The sequence below is a fragment of the Elephantulus edwardii genome, unplaced genomic scaffold (genome assembly GCF_000299155.1).
Source record: "Elephantulus edwardii isolate Elephantulus edwardi_28Jun2011 unplaced genomic scaffold, EleEdw1.0 scaffold00006, whole genome shotgun sequence".
NCBI classification, from domain to species: domain Eukaryota; kingdom Metazoa; phylum Chordata; class Mammalia; order Macroscelidea; family Macroscelididae; genus Elephantulus; species Elephantulus edwardii.
Window position 1 is genome coordinate 35,999,247 of NW_006399756.1, and position 13,285 is coordinate 36,012,531.

Sequence of the window (13,285 nt, forward strand, 5' to 3'; positions counted from 1 at the left end):
TTATTTCCCACAGGATGCCACTTCCTCCAGCCCAGCCCAGCCTGAGGTAATAGTTGTCCCTGTCTACCTGGTTAGCACTGACAGAGGGCAAGAAGGCACGACCCCACCACCAGCACCTCAGGGGCCACCTGGCTGCGCCCCCACATTCCCAGCGACCACCTCTGCTGGCTCACCTCTGACCTTGCCGACACTAGATGATTTCATCCCCCCTCATCTGCAGAGGCGTCCCCACCACAGCCAGCCAGCCAGTGCTTCTGGCTCCTTCCCCCCTGTTAGCCAGACTTCACCATCCTCACCACCACCTCCACTGGTCCCCCCAATCCCGGAGGACCTCCACAGAGTCCTGGAGCCTGATCTCACGGGAGCTGTTTCAAGTACCGTAAGCTTGCTGGAACTCCCTCCTCATGACTTTGCTGAATGTCTGCCCCCAGCAGTAAAATAGCCCTCTCTCACTGGAATACTAAGTCCTGAAGAACTGAGCCTTGGCTGCCACTATTCCCTGCGTGCCGACTCGGAACTGCGTTTGCTTTCTCTCGAGTGCATGCTTCCGTGTGAGCCGTGGGCCTCTCCCGGCTGTTTATGGAGCTCTCAAGTACCTCTCCTCCTCTATCCTGCTCTGAATGCACGTCTTCCTGAAAGAACTTTGTTTCCCCCTCTGAGAAAACATCAACTGCTGCCTTTTACTTCAGCTGTGAAGTTACCTCTTTCTAGGCAAGGCAGATGTCATGTTGAAAGCTCAGGAAAGCCGCAAGAATTATGTGGAAAAGTCAACGGCAGGTGTGGTGCTGAATGCCAAGTTTCTCCACCAGGGAGCAGGGAGATTGTAGAGGAAAAAAAATATTGGCTCTTTTGTTGATGTAACAAGTAAACAAGCTCTCTTTTATATACAGAATTGACAGGGTAGGTAAAAACAAAAACCAAAATGCGGAGAGTTAGATTTAATCTTGCAACTGGATGGGAATCCCTGGTACAAATGTTAGGACTGTTGCCCTAAAAGGGAGGAAGTTGATGAGACCCCCTGAGTGGTGGTTCTCGGAGCCTTATGGGAAAATGGTGGATGAGTGTCATGGGAAGGCAGAGACCTGTGACACTTCCAGCCTCACTTGGAGGACGAGTCCCCATCACAGGTCAGAAACCCCAGACTGTGTTAGAGGAAAAAGCTGAATCTAAGTCCTTTGACCTCTTCTCTTCTCAGGAGTTCTTGGGATTGAGAGGGCCTGAAAGAACCTCAGTGGTGGCCATAAGATGGGGGCCCCTGGGTCAAGTCAGTCCCTAATACTGTAGAAGAGTGTTAGCTGCCATTGCTAGAGTTAAGGGAGCACATTGCTAAGGACTTTGTTCTAAGTGGGAGGCCAGAGCCACTCAGAAGTCAGTAACTGGCTAATTAACAGTCAATCCCCGACTTCAGCATGTTCTAGGCTGTGTTGGATGTGGTGGGTATAATTATGAACAGGTCATGGCCTTGCTCTCGAAGGGCAGTGGGTTCTCAAGCTCGCTTGCTTGGGAGTTGGAAACTCGTTGTTCGCTCTTACTTAGATAATACCCAACCCCGAATTTCTGATTGTGTGGGTCTGGGGAGGAGGCAGACAGCTCTGACTTGGTAACAAGCACCCTGGGAGATTCTGATGCTGGGGATCTGCAGGCCCCATTTTGAGAAATACTAGTCTCTAGGTCATGTCATTGTGTGATACAACTAAGTAAGCCATCTCTGACATCCTTTTTTGAGTAGAGAGATTTGCCTTTAAAACTGGCCCAACTAGCTCATTTAGCTGAAGCTAGTCCTACAGAAAATAGAAAGGAAACTTCCCTTTTGACTTGTTAGAGAAATTATAGTGAGACATCAGGCACAGTATATCGCTAAGAACTGCTGTAGCCTGGGTGCAGCCTTTCCCCAGATTTCTAGATGCACCAAAATGCTGTTAGTTAAGACCAAGCCAGACATACATGGCTGGATTTCCATTGAGGGTGCAATCACTCTAGTGGAGAAAATACTCAGCTCTTCTCTTCTGTGCTGGCCTTTACCAAGAGCTCCTCCACTTCCAGCTAACTTTTAGGTCCATTTGGGAGCCGTCTTGTTTGAGAAAGGGCAAGGATTCTTGCCTTGGTCACGGAATGAGTTTCTGTGGAGCAGTGTATGAAGTGAGACTTAGTTTTAATGCACTAGTCAACCTTTGTTAGGAGCTTTATTGCTTTCCCTGTAATTTAAAGTTTGCTAAGATGCAGGCTTTCAAATCCACTTTGTTTCTGGTATAGAAATAATGATGCCAGGACAATGACATCAATTTCTCAAGTCAGCCTGGTATTGGCATCCTGGGAACACCTCAGTTGGCCTGATAAACTCTGGTTTGGCCCCAAGTGATAGAAGTGGATAGGGAACCTGCTGGATTCCGCTGCTGAATAAGAGTTGTCAAGAAAAGCAGGGCCCCCCATGCATGATGTCTAAGGTGTGGGTTGATGTCTGTTCCTGTAGATGTTTGAGACTAAGGCAAAGAATGGAGCTCATTTTACATGATCCAAGTTATTTTATCAATAGCCATTTTTATGGTAATGTTATTACCTGTTGCTTCTGTTTTGTTGTGTACCGTAGAGTCAGAACTGACCCATAGATGACCCTCCAGCAGGTTTTCAGAGGGCGTTAATCTCACAGGAGGAGATTGTCCATCTTTTCTCCTGTGAAGCGGCTGGCGGCCTCGAACAGCATGCCTTTCAAATTACAGCACACCTTCTTGCCTCGAGGCTACCAGAGCTCCCTAATAAGCCATCTAGAAGAAAAATTTTATATAGTCAGTGCTTACATAATCTCCCCAGACATCACATAGATGCTTCACAGAGCTGAGTGCCTGCTCTTTTGTATGGGGTTGGTTTTTTCGTTAGGAATGCTTCCTGATAGTTTTCACTGGGATGTCATTTGCTTTTATTATGTAATGGAGCAAGTAAGTTGGGAAGGGAACAGGTAATTGTCTTCTTTTTCCACTTCCCTAATGGAAAAAAAAAGAAAGAAAAAAAGGAGCTGAAGTCCCTCGGTACAAGATCATGCTGAGCCTCCCAAGTCTTAAAAAAAGGTTTTATACAGTCAACCAAGCTGCCCATCTTAATAGCAATGGCTGTTTGGGGACTGACTAAATTAGGGTTTACCAAAGCCCCCAGGAGCTGTCCCAGGTCCTGACATACAGCGTCATCATCTTGGTTGGACAAGCTCTTTCGGCAAATACTGCCCAGAAACACCTTTGCTGATAGATGATTCCTGCCATGGTGATGGCATTGACTGAACCTCTTACACCTGTGGGGCAGTGGGCTACGTACAGGGGAGAGCAAGACAAAGAGCCTTTGCCCCTCATGGTGCATAGAGAATAAGCCCAAAGCAAGTGGATTGTCAGCAGTTGCATTCTGGCTCACGGTGGCCCCATGCATGTCAGAATAGGGCTGTGCCGCTTGTTTCTAAGTTGACCACTGGGTCTTTCTTCTAAGGCACCTGTTGGTGGTTTCAAACCACCACTTTTCTGGTTAGCAGCTGATCACATTAACTAGTCCCTCACCCAGAACCCCCTTACCAAGCCACAGATCTCTCATGCACCATAATAATGGCTTCCGCAATCACCATCAAAATCTTATTCTTAAAAGCTTTTGAGGATCACATCCTAGCTTCAGGTTCTGCAAACTCCAAAATAAACCTTGCAAAACAAAACAATGTACATTGGAGGAATGTATCTAAATATCCTTGTTATGGTCTAGGGTCTTATTTTATTTAAAAAGAGTAACAGTATCCCCATTATGTACAATATAACATTAACATTAAATAATTTTGCTAGTATTTCTAATAGTGACTTCAGGTATATAAAGTCAGGGTTTCCCCAGGGCACCTTTTAATACTGTCATGAACAAGTATCGCATCGAGACAAGATAATATCCAAATCCAGGAGCAAGCGTTAGAGATGCTGGTGGGAGAGTAGCATTCCGAGAGCACAACGCCTTCACTCTTCTCCTGTTGTTACATCCGTATCTTCCTACCCTCACCTTGTCTCATATTTCTCTACACAAGTAACTAAGCTTTTCATTTAAACCAGCTCTTGTTCTTGGATCGCGTTGGGAATTGCATGCATTTTGCATGTTCCTCTGCTTAGATTGGGATTTGCTTTTCAGTAACTGGATTGACCCATGATTATTAGCAGGTGAAATAATGAATGACATTGTTGAGATTTTCAGTAACCTTCTGCTTTCCTCCCTCTTCCCCCCTCACTAATACCAACAAAGAGAATAAGACTTCAGATTAAACTTCTAACTGCAATTAATGATAGGATACGGAATGTCTCCTCTCATTGTTTACCTTTCTTTTTCCTAATTAGGTCCTTCTGACTTTCAATTTCCTCTTGTTAGGAAATAGCAACTCTAGGTTCACTGGGTTCACAGTGTTTGCTTTCTTTCCAGGGTTCAAGTCCTCTCCTAAATGAAGTTTCTTCCTCCCGCACTGGGACGGATGCCCAGACCCTCACACCAGTCAGCAAGCCATCATCGGCTTACCCCTCCACGACAATCGTCAACCCTACCATTGTGCTCTTGCAACACAATCGAGGTAAGGGAAACTTCGTGCTGCAGCGTTTCCTCCAGCCCCCTGGAATCAGCATATCTGGTATACGCTATCTGTGAAAGAATTCTGCGCTTCCACAGAACACTTGACAAATCCAGGACTTCGCTACAAGACTTTCTCCTCCGTCACTCACTCCCATGACTCATATAATGGATCCCAGCAGTCAGGCTGAGGCTCTTGATATGGGGTGATGCCAGATGAGATCCCTTGTTAGGTACACAGATAGTTTAAGTACTTGGTTACTAAGCAAAAGGTTGGCCGTTCAAACCTACCCTGGGGCACTTTAGAAGTCAGTCCTGAGCATCTGCTGCTATAAAGCACAACCTTGAAAAGCTTGTGGAATGCAGTTACAGTGCCGGCACCGTGAGTCAGAATCAACTCAAAGTCAACAGCACCTACAACGTGCGAGTCAGCAAGGCTGATGTCCTTCCTGCTTATCGTCTCTATAGAGAGCAACACAGGAAAAAAATAAAAGGAGAAAGTACAAGCCTTTTAATTCATGTCACAAGAATTCTAATCAGAGGCTTCTATCAAAATACATTGATGCCTCTTTTAAATAGTGTCATAAATGCTTTAGTTCTTTGACATAATACATTTTCAAGAAAAGATAGTGATCTCCTTAAGCCCAAAATTATTACCAAAATTAGTTTTAAATTAATTTTGGGTAGAAAATTTTCTGAAATAGAAAACATTTTTCCAATCTCCAAAACTGAAGTTACTGAGCTTTTTCTTAGGTACCTCAGGACCTTTGTTACTGCCAGTAGTTATTACCCTGTGCTGTTGCTCAGTGGTGCTGTCTGAGGCAGGAGAAAGATGCCAGCCCAAGGGTTGGAATCCATCTCAAGAGAAAGATGGACAATCTAGATTTACAGCCTCTGAAACCCCCTGGAGGGTCAGCTGTGTGTCAGCTCCAACATAATGGCAGTGAGTGTCCTGTCCCTACCCTCTGTGACCCAGACAGCTCCGCCTCTGAGTTTTAGTGGTGGCTTTCTATACCTTCTCTGAGAGGTTCTAGTTGGTCTTTCCTACCTCTAGAAAGTAATGAAGACTAGACAAAACAGAACTGCCATGAAATTACTTCTGCTTTAAATTTCCAGATAACAGTATAAAATTATAAGTTTTCCTTTTTTGAAATTCCACAGAAGAATCAAACTCCCTTTCAAAAAATGCCATCTTTATAAATTGGTTGAAGAAAAGGCAAGATACTTTTTTTCTTGTTCATTACTGTTCTTCAGCATTTTTTAAATTTTCTACTAATTTATTTACAAAATTCGAATACATTGTTTTTAAGAACAATTTCTTTCAATTTCCCTCTCCCCACCAGCAATATACTTTTTGACTCACATTACTTCCTAATTATTAATTAGTAACTAATTACTTGTAAAGAATATAAAACAATATAAAAATTTATAAGCTAAGGCAGTTGAAACACAAGGGAAGAGTCCAGGATGTGTAGAAGGATGAATGGAAATCAGAATTGTAGAGAGAAAGTGGAGGAAATTTGATTCCATTGTAAGCCCTGAAATTGATGTTCTAGAATAAAATGTAGAAATGATTGGATAACATATTAATTTGCTTTGTAACCTTTCACTCAAATCACAGTAAACAAGAAAATTTTTTTTAGAAAGTCAATTGGCTGTTAAGAAAAAAATATCATCTGTCATTTTCAAGCACCTTCCTAGTAGGAAAAGGCTTTTTATTTGAATTTTTTTTTTTTAAAGTAAAGATTTCTTTTTTTCAGAGCTGAAAACCCTGTACCAGATTTTCCTTTTCTTGACTCCTTGCTCACTTACTTCACGGCTCTCCTCTCTTCCTCCCTCTGTGTTAAGTTGGAGAAGAATGAGACTGAAGTCTATTTTTAATTATTTTCTATATTAAATAATGTTTTCTCTTTCTGACTCCTAACTTGAAGAGCAGATAAATGAGATATTTTCTCTTTTTCTTACTCAGTCTTCCCACTCAAATGATTATTTTAGGGTCTGATTGTTTTCTCTAGTATATGTATTCCCCATATTAATTCTTACCCATGAGGCTATGTTCTTGAAAAGAAAAAAAGGGTCCCAACTCTCCCACTGAAGTATGTAAGAGCCCATTCTCCTCCCTGCTATGCCCAGCCCCTTACTGGCAGGAGCTTTCTGTGCCCAGAAAGTGTCTGTAATTCAGGACAAAGTGAAATTTTGGTTCTCTATGAACTTCTTTATGACTCATCCTTTTTTTAAAAACCCACCCAGTCAAACAGAAGCTAGTTAGTTCCCAGAAGGAAAGGCACTTTCTTTAAAAATGAAATTTATTCCCAAGGCAACTTGATTCTTGGGAACTGCCAAGTCCAGTGTCAGCTATTTCCTCCAAGTTCCTCTGATGAAACCAAGAGAGACAGCTTTGGGCACAGAAATATCTGTAGCTCTATTTTGTTTCTTCTTAGAACAAATGGATCCTTTCTGCTTACCCAAATATCCTTTGACTCTGGTCTTTCTCTTTTGTCTGAGTTCTGTCATTGAGTTAAAAAGTCAGAACTATGTAGTGGGATACATATCTTTGGGAAAAGGACCCAGGTAGTGGCTTTACATCTTTAGAACTCAATAATCATTATACCTGCTATTGTCAAGTCAGTTTCTCCTCGTGCCCTGGAGTGTATCGTGGTAGCACTGTATTCCACAGGTTTCCAGTGGCTGATTTTATCAGAACTAGATCACCTCACCTTCCTTTCAGGTCACCGCTGGATAGATTTGAACTCTGACTTATCAGTTACCAACTGAGCATGTTAACTGTTTGCACCCCAAGTGCTGCTGAGTAAATGATAGCATCTGTAAAGAATTACTTGCAGTTACTTGCTATGCATCAGAAAACTGGACAATAACTAGGGATGATAGAAAGAAAATTGATGCCTTGAGAGGTGGTGCTGGAGAAGAGTGTTGAATATACCAGGGATTGCTAGAACAAACAGGTTTGTCCTGGAAAGGGTGAAACCAGGCTGCTTTTTGGAGACAAGGATTCTGAAGCTCCACCTGACATACTTTGGGCATGGTGCAAGGAGGGACCAGATGTTGGAGAAGGACATCATGCTTGGAAAAGTAGAGGCACAACACAAAAGAGGAAGACCCTTAATGAGATGGATTGACTAATTGACTAGGATAATGGGGGTGGATGTGTCAGAGACAGTAAGGTTGGCTCAGGATAGAGCAGGGTTCAGAGCTGTTGTGCATAGGGTTGCTGTGGGTCGCAAGCGACTTGACAGCACATAACAACATTCTGTAAAGAAACTGGGCAGTGTTCTATTCTCTTTCACTTGAAGTTTCTGTGAGTTAGCATCTAACAACGGTTCCATAAAGAGCAAACCATGTGCTCACTGAGGAGGTAGGGCAGGAAGCATCTAAGAAACTGGAAGAGCCTAAACAAACATGCAGCCTTAGATTACTCATAGTATATGGGGTTTAGGTCAGCCGTTTTTTTGGCTGCACTTTGGAATGTGCCCGACCTGGCAGCTTTGCCTTGCCCTAGAGAGAACACCCTGAAAGACAATTTCTTAACAATTGCAGAGCCTCTTGAGGAAAGAGCAACTTTGCTCCACTTTGAGAATTCTTATTTTTTTTTTACCTAAAAATATTCCTTTCTTTTTTTCTTTTCTTCTTACTCAAATCATCCCAGGGCACAGTGTGCTGTACAACCCAGCTTCTCTCCATTCTGAACAAACCGAAAACCTCTGAGTTCTTATCTGTGGCAACCAATAGAAACAACATTACCTCTTTCCTCTCTTTCCTGAGTTTGATACTGTTTATATGAGTGTGAATCACTTGTGACCAGTATGGGAAGGAACATTTGACTCAGGAAGCTGAGGCCTGGAAAAACCCCTTGGATACCCTAGCTCACGTTCCTCAGTCTTCAGTGGGCATTGGATACTAGGGGTCTTGTTGCTTGCAAGTTTGTATTCAGGAGGTCTGGATGCATGCCTGACAGTCTGAATGTTCAGTAGGTGTGTATTGTTACTGCTCCGTGGGCTACCATGGAAGAGCCAGCAATCAGAGGTGCCCAGATTGGCATTTTGTGAACATGGTTCCCAAGACAAACCATTTCTGACTTTGTTAGGGAAAACTTCTGAAAAGCAGTTGCTACTATCTCATATCACATGCCATCCTATGAAAGAAAGGCCATTTCATAGCTTAGAAGAGAGAACAACATAATCTTTTTTTTTAAAAAAAAAACAAACAAACCATAATCTTTTAAATGCAATGAATTTGCTTTCTGCAGACAAGGGGAGCCTCACCACCAGCATGCAGGCCAGAGTTTGGGGATCAAAAAATCTAGCCAAGCATCTTGATGTTAACAGAGAAGAAAACTGAAGCTGAGAGGTTGAGATTGGCTTGTGTGTGTGACCTGTTGCTGACAGAGCTGAGCCTTGAGCTCCAGCTGGACTTCGGTTGTCAGTCGCATGGTCCACCCACACCCGAGGAGATACACAGGCTCTGCTTCCACGGCTGTCAGGGCTCCAGGGCCATGCTGTTTACTTCTCGTCCACACTGATTCTGGTGGAGGGTGGGGACCCGGCCAATGGAGACGTGCTTGGATGATAACAGAGCACCCATGGCCTGGCATGCAGTCTATTTTTATATCTCCCTCTGCCCTATATTTAGCTGCTGTGGTAGGAAAAGGTCAGAGAGAGAGAGAGAGAGTGTGTGTGTGTGTTTGTGTGTGTCCCATAGCAAGTATGCGTAGGGCTTTCCAAAGATGATACCGGCCTGCCGTCCACTCTGAATGTCCAGGAGAGTGAGAGAGCTATACAACAGTGAGATTTTGAGATTAGAGTCCAGAAGAGCGCTGGACCAAGAGCTGGATCCAAATTCTAGACCTGCCTTTGCTTTTCACTGTCATCTTGGGTCCTGTTGCACTTTTTTTGGAGGTCTGTCAGTCTACACTGACTTTTTAAAGATTTTCTCTATAACCTGCATCAGCGGATTGATAATTAAGAAACTCCTTAACATTTATTCATCTGTATAGTGGGGATAATAATCTTATCTACCTGCTAGATTTATTGTGAAGATGTGAAAGATTAATATGGGTAAAATACCCTGGAGACAGTGCCTAGCACTCTCAGAAGCTAGAAACTGCCATGGTTATAATTGTAATTCTATTTCTCTTCAAATGGTGCAAAGGCTGAGGTGGTATAAAGTCCTGTTCACTTGGAAGCAGGGAGGTTAGGAGAGATCTTGAGGTGCAAGGTATGCACACAGCTGGCACATGGCTGAGGGGACTAAACCTGGAGAACAGGAGCGACGTTAATGCCTCTGTAGTCAGCTGGGCCACACAGCATCTTAGCACCTAATCCCAGAGTACAGTGACGGCACTGAGTGGAGTCCTGATGGATTGTGCTGGGACTTCTTGATTTCACCATGTACTGCCTAAATCCTGCTTATACTGTGTTTTCTTCTTTCATCACAGAACAGCAGAAACGACTCAGTAGCCTTTCAGGTAGGTAAAAAATATCTGTTCCTTTGTTACCCTCATTTCTGTTAAAATCGTTCTCTGGCCACCACCAAAATGTCTATCTAGCCAGACCTGACAAACTCCTCTTATGTGGGAACTGGGCTTACTGTTTTAACATAGAGCTGATGGAAGCAGGTGTGGGTTCTGCCTCCCTGGAGCCTGCAGCCTGCTGGGGGCCGACCAAACAAGTGTCCCAAGCTTGTTCTCATTGGCACTGTGATAAGTGCCTGGTGGAGACAAACAGGTTGTGCTGAATAAAACCAACAAGGGGTTACGCATCTAGTGAAGTGTCTAGCAGGCTTATCTGAGTAGGTCCCCTTTGTTGTCCTAAGTCTCTTTTAGGAAATGACAAGTTGGGGAGTGTGGGCAGGTTCTTCCTTGTGTGTGTGTGTGTGTGTGTGTGTGTGTGTGTGTGTGTGTGTGTGTGTGTGTACGTACTGTCAGATCGGATCTGACCGATACAGGAGGAGATTGCATCTGGTGGATTCGAACCGTGCACCTCTGGGATTGCAGTGCAGCTTCTTGCTACTAAAACACCAGAGCTCCCTAGTTCTTCCTTTTATAGAAGACAAGTGCAAATGCTGGTAGATGACCCCTAGTAGAGTCTCCAGGCCAGTAGTGCCTGCAAGAGGGTGTGAATGCACTCCCACTTGAACTTGAACCGGCTTAAGACTCCCCTGGAGAACTTGTCAACACTTTGCCATTCAGAGGTTTCCTTGCACTAGAGGAATAGATGAGATTTCGTAGATGAGAATGTACATTTTTTTTAAATGAGGTGATACTGCTGCCATCTGTGCTGCCCATCCTTTAAGGAGAAGGGGGTTCAACAAGAACCAGCAATGATGAAGAACACCTGGGAATATAATCAGGTCTCAGGATGCACGCCCTGATGCAGTGCTTGGTTAGGGCAGTCTTACAGTGGTGGTACTGTTGTTAGCAGCCGTCAAGTCAACCACAGTCCGTAACGACTCTGAACAGCAGGTCTGAACTTGGGCCTGTCCCATCATCCTCACTAGCCCATTGTTACACTCACTGTGCCAATCTGTCTTGTTGAAGGTCTCCCTCTTGTTCTCTGAGCCTCCACCTTTCCCAGCATGATGTCATTTTCCAAGGACTGTCCCTTCCTGACAACATGCCCAAAGTATGTGAGAAGCAGTTTCACCATCCTGCTTCTAAGGAGTGTTGGGGTGAGGAGGGGCGCACAGGTAGGCTGAAATCCTGAACACCGCTCAGTGGGAATTTTGAGCAGTGTCCTGCCACTTCCTGTAGCCATTTGTCTTTGATCTGCAAGATCGTCTAATGTTTCTGGGCTTTATTTTCCAAGTCCATGAAGTGGAGAAAAGTGATAGCTCCTGTCTCAGGTTGTAGGGAAGATCAGTTGAGAATTGGCTTAGAAACAGTTAACACTGGGCTTTATCGCTTCCTAAGTGCTTGATGAATGTGGATACTCTTAGCAGTCAGTGCTTCCATTATCACTCCACTGTGTTTTTATCAAGTGCCCGCTTTATGTCAAGACTGAGCCAGATTGGAGGCTTCCATCAGGAACTCTGCTCCCATCAAGCCGCTCAGCTAGCATGTAGAAAGGTAGTTCCAAACCTTTCTTTGGACTCCTTTGGGGAAATCATGAGAGCAGTAGATTTGTCTTCCAGAAGAGGCCACACCTCTGCCAACATGGTTGCAACTTCCATGGATTTGCAGAACCTATGACCTTGAGGGTTAAGAACCCTTGATCTGGTGGATAAAAAAGCTGTGCTTTTCTTGAACAGCTGTGACACCATTGCTGTGTTATTTCTTCCACTGCTGGCAGCATGACTTGTGGGAAGCCGGGGTGGGGTGGGCATGGGGTTCTCACACCCTCTCAGCATTATCAGAACTTGGCCACAGGACTAGGACAGGCTATGTTTGAAGGCAAGGTGCCCTTTGCTGTCCCCTCGTTGAGCTGCTGCACTCCAGTCCACTTTAGTCCCTGGCCCTCGCTGAGGTTGCTGAACTCAGGGTCGTTCTGAAAAGGTGGTTGCCTGTGTGCTCCCTTTCACCTTTGGGAGTTTGAAAAATATCATCAGGAAGAAGACATCCAACTGGTCCCTTCTTGTTCTTGGCTCTGACTCCCTGAGTAAAGTACCTTAACCTCTCTGAATCAGAGTTCTCTTGTGAGAGAAACTGGGATAATAATAACAACTCTATCTCCTGCCTCAAAGAGGAATAGTAAAGATCCTCTCTGATGGGAACAAGAGTGGGAGCTGCTTTGCACCATACTGGCAGGCTGAAACTTGTTCTTAACTCTGAAATAGCCTGGATACCATCTCCTTCCTTGGGTCATGGGCAAGATGCAGCAGTGATGTTTAAGAGAGTGGGGCATAAAGTTCCTCAAATATAGTACAAGGTACCATTATGTACCTGAAAGAGAGGAATGGTACTCCCCAGTGCTGTGCCTTGGAGCAGGGCTTTGCCTACCGCCCCTGTGGTGGTGGGCCATGAAGGGCCAGCCAGGCACTCTTCTTCCTTTAACAAGTGTCTGTGGGGCTGCGGCAGGGCTTAATGCTGTGGAGGGGTCATGTGGAAATGAGACCTACGTGGGTTTTGGCCTCGTGAAAGTCACAGTCTCCTTCAATAGACAGGAAAACAAAATAGGGACAGGGCAGAAGGGATAGGAAGTGTAAGAATGACTGTGATACTTCATCCCCAAATTTTGGGGGTAAATGAAAGAAGAATATGCTGTGACTTTTCCCTTTAATCTAGTGGCTACTCTTCCTCTGTGTCAGTTTCTAGCTTGTTTCTCTTTTGATGAGTGTAAGTACCTCCTTCCTGCAATTTTCTTGGTTTCAGTGATACCCGACTGTATGTTCCAGGTTCATCTGCTCCACGCTGACAACTGCATTTCTCAGGGGGGAGGTAGAGGGTGGAATTAGTTGACATCTCCACCTGTAACTGCGGGCATCCTTAAGTGTGTGATTTTAGCCCTTTACTGTTTTCATGGCCCTCCTCCATTGAGCCCCTCTGACCTCTTGACTTCAGCCATCACCTTGCCTCTAAAATGTACCCTCCTGCTGAGGCCCTTTCACCTGAGTGCCAGTTCCATGTTCTAGAGAACTCCAGGATAGTGCCGCTTAAGCGTCTCACTGTCATCTTGACATTACCATGGTTCACAAAGGAGCAGCCCTCTCTCCCTCTCTTCCGCAGCACTTTCCTAACTTTCCTACTTGGATCAGGCCAGGTTCTCCA

The 13,285-nt window shown here is 44.6% G+C and overlaps 1 protein-coding gene across 1 annotated transcript in view; it reads left to right on the forward strand.

Moving 5' to 3' along the window:
- The window catches only part of SORBS1 (sorbin and SH3 domain containing 1), a 115,830-nt gene that overhangs the window by 17,634 nt on the left and 84,911 nt on the right, over positions 1-13,285 (forward strand). Inside the window, exons 5-6 of the mRNA XM_006880092.1 lie at positions 4,426-4,570; positions 10,019-10,048. Of these exons, the coding sequence (XP_006880154.1) occupies positions 4,426-4,570; positions 10,019-10,048 (175 nt within the window). The remainder of the gene's footprint in view (positions 1-4,425; positions 4,571-10,018; positions 10,049-13,285) is intronic.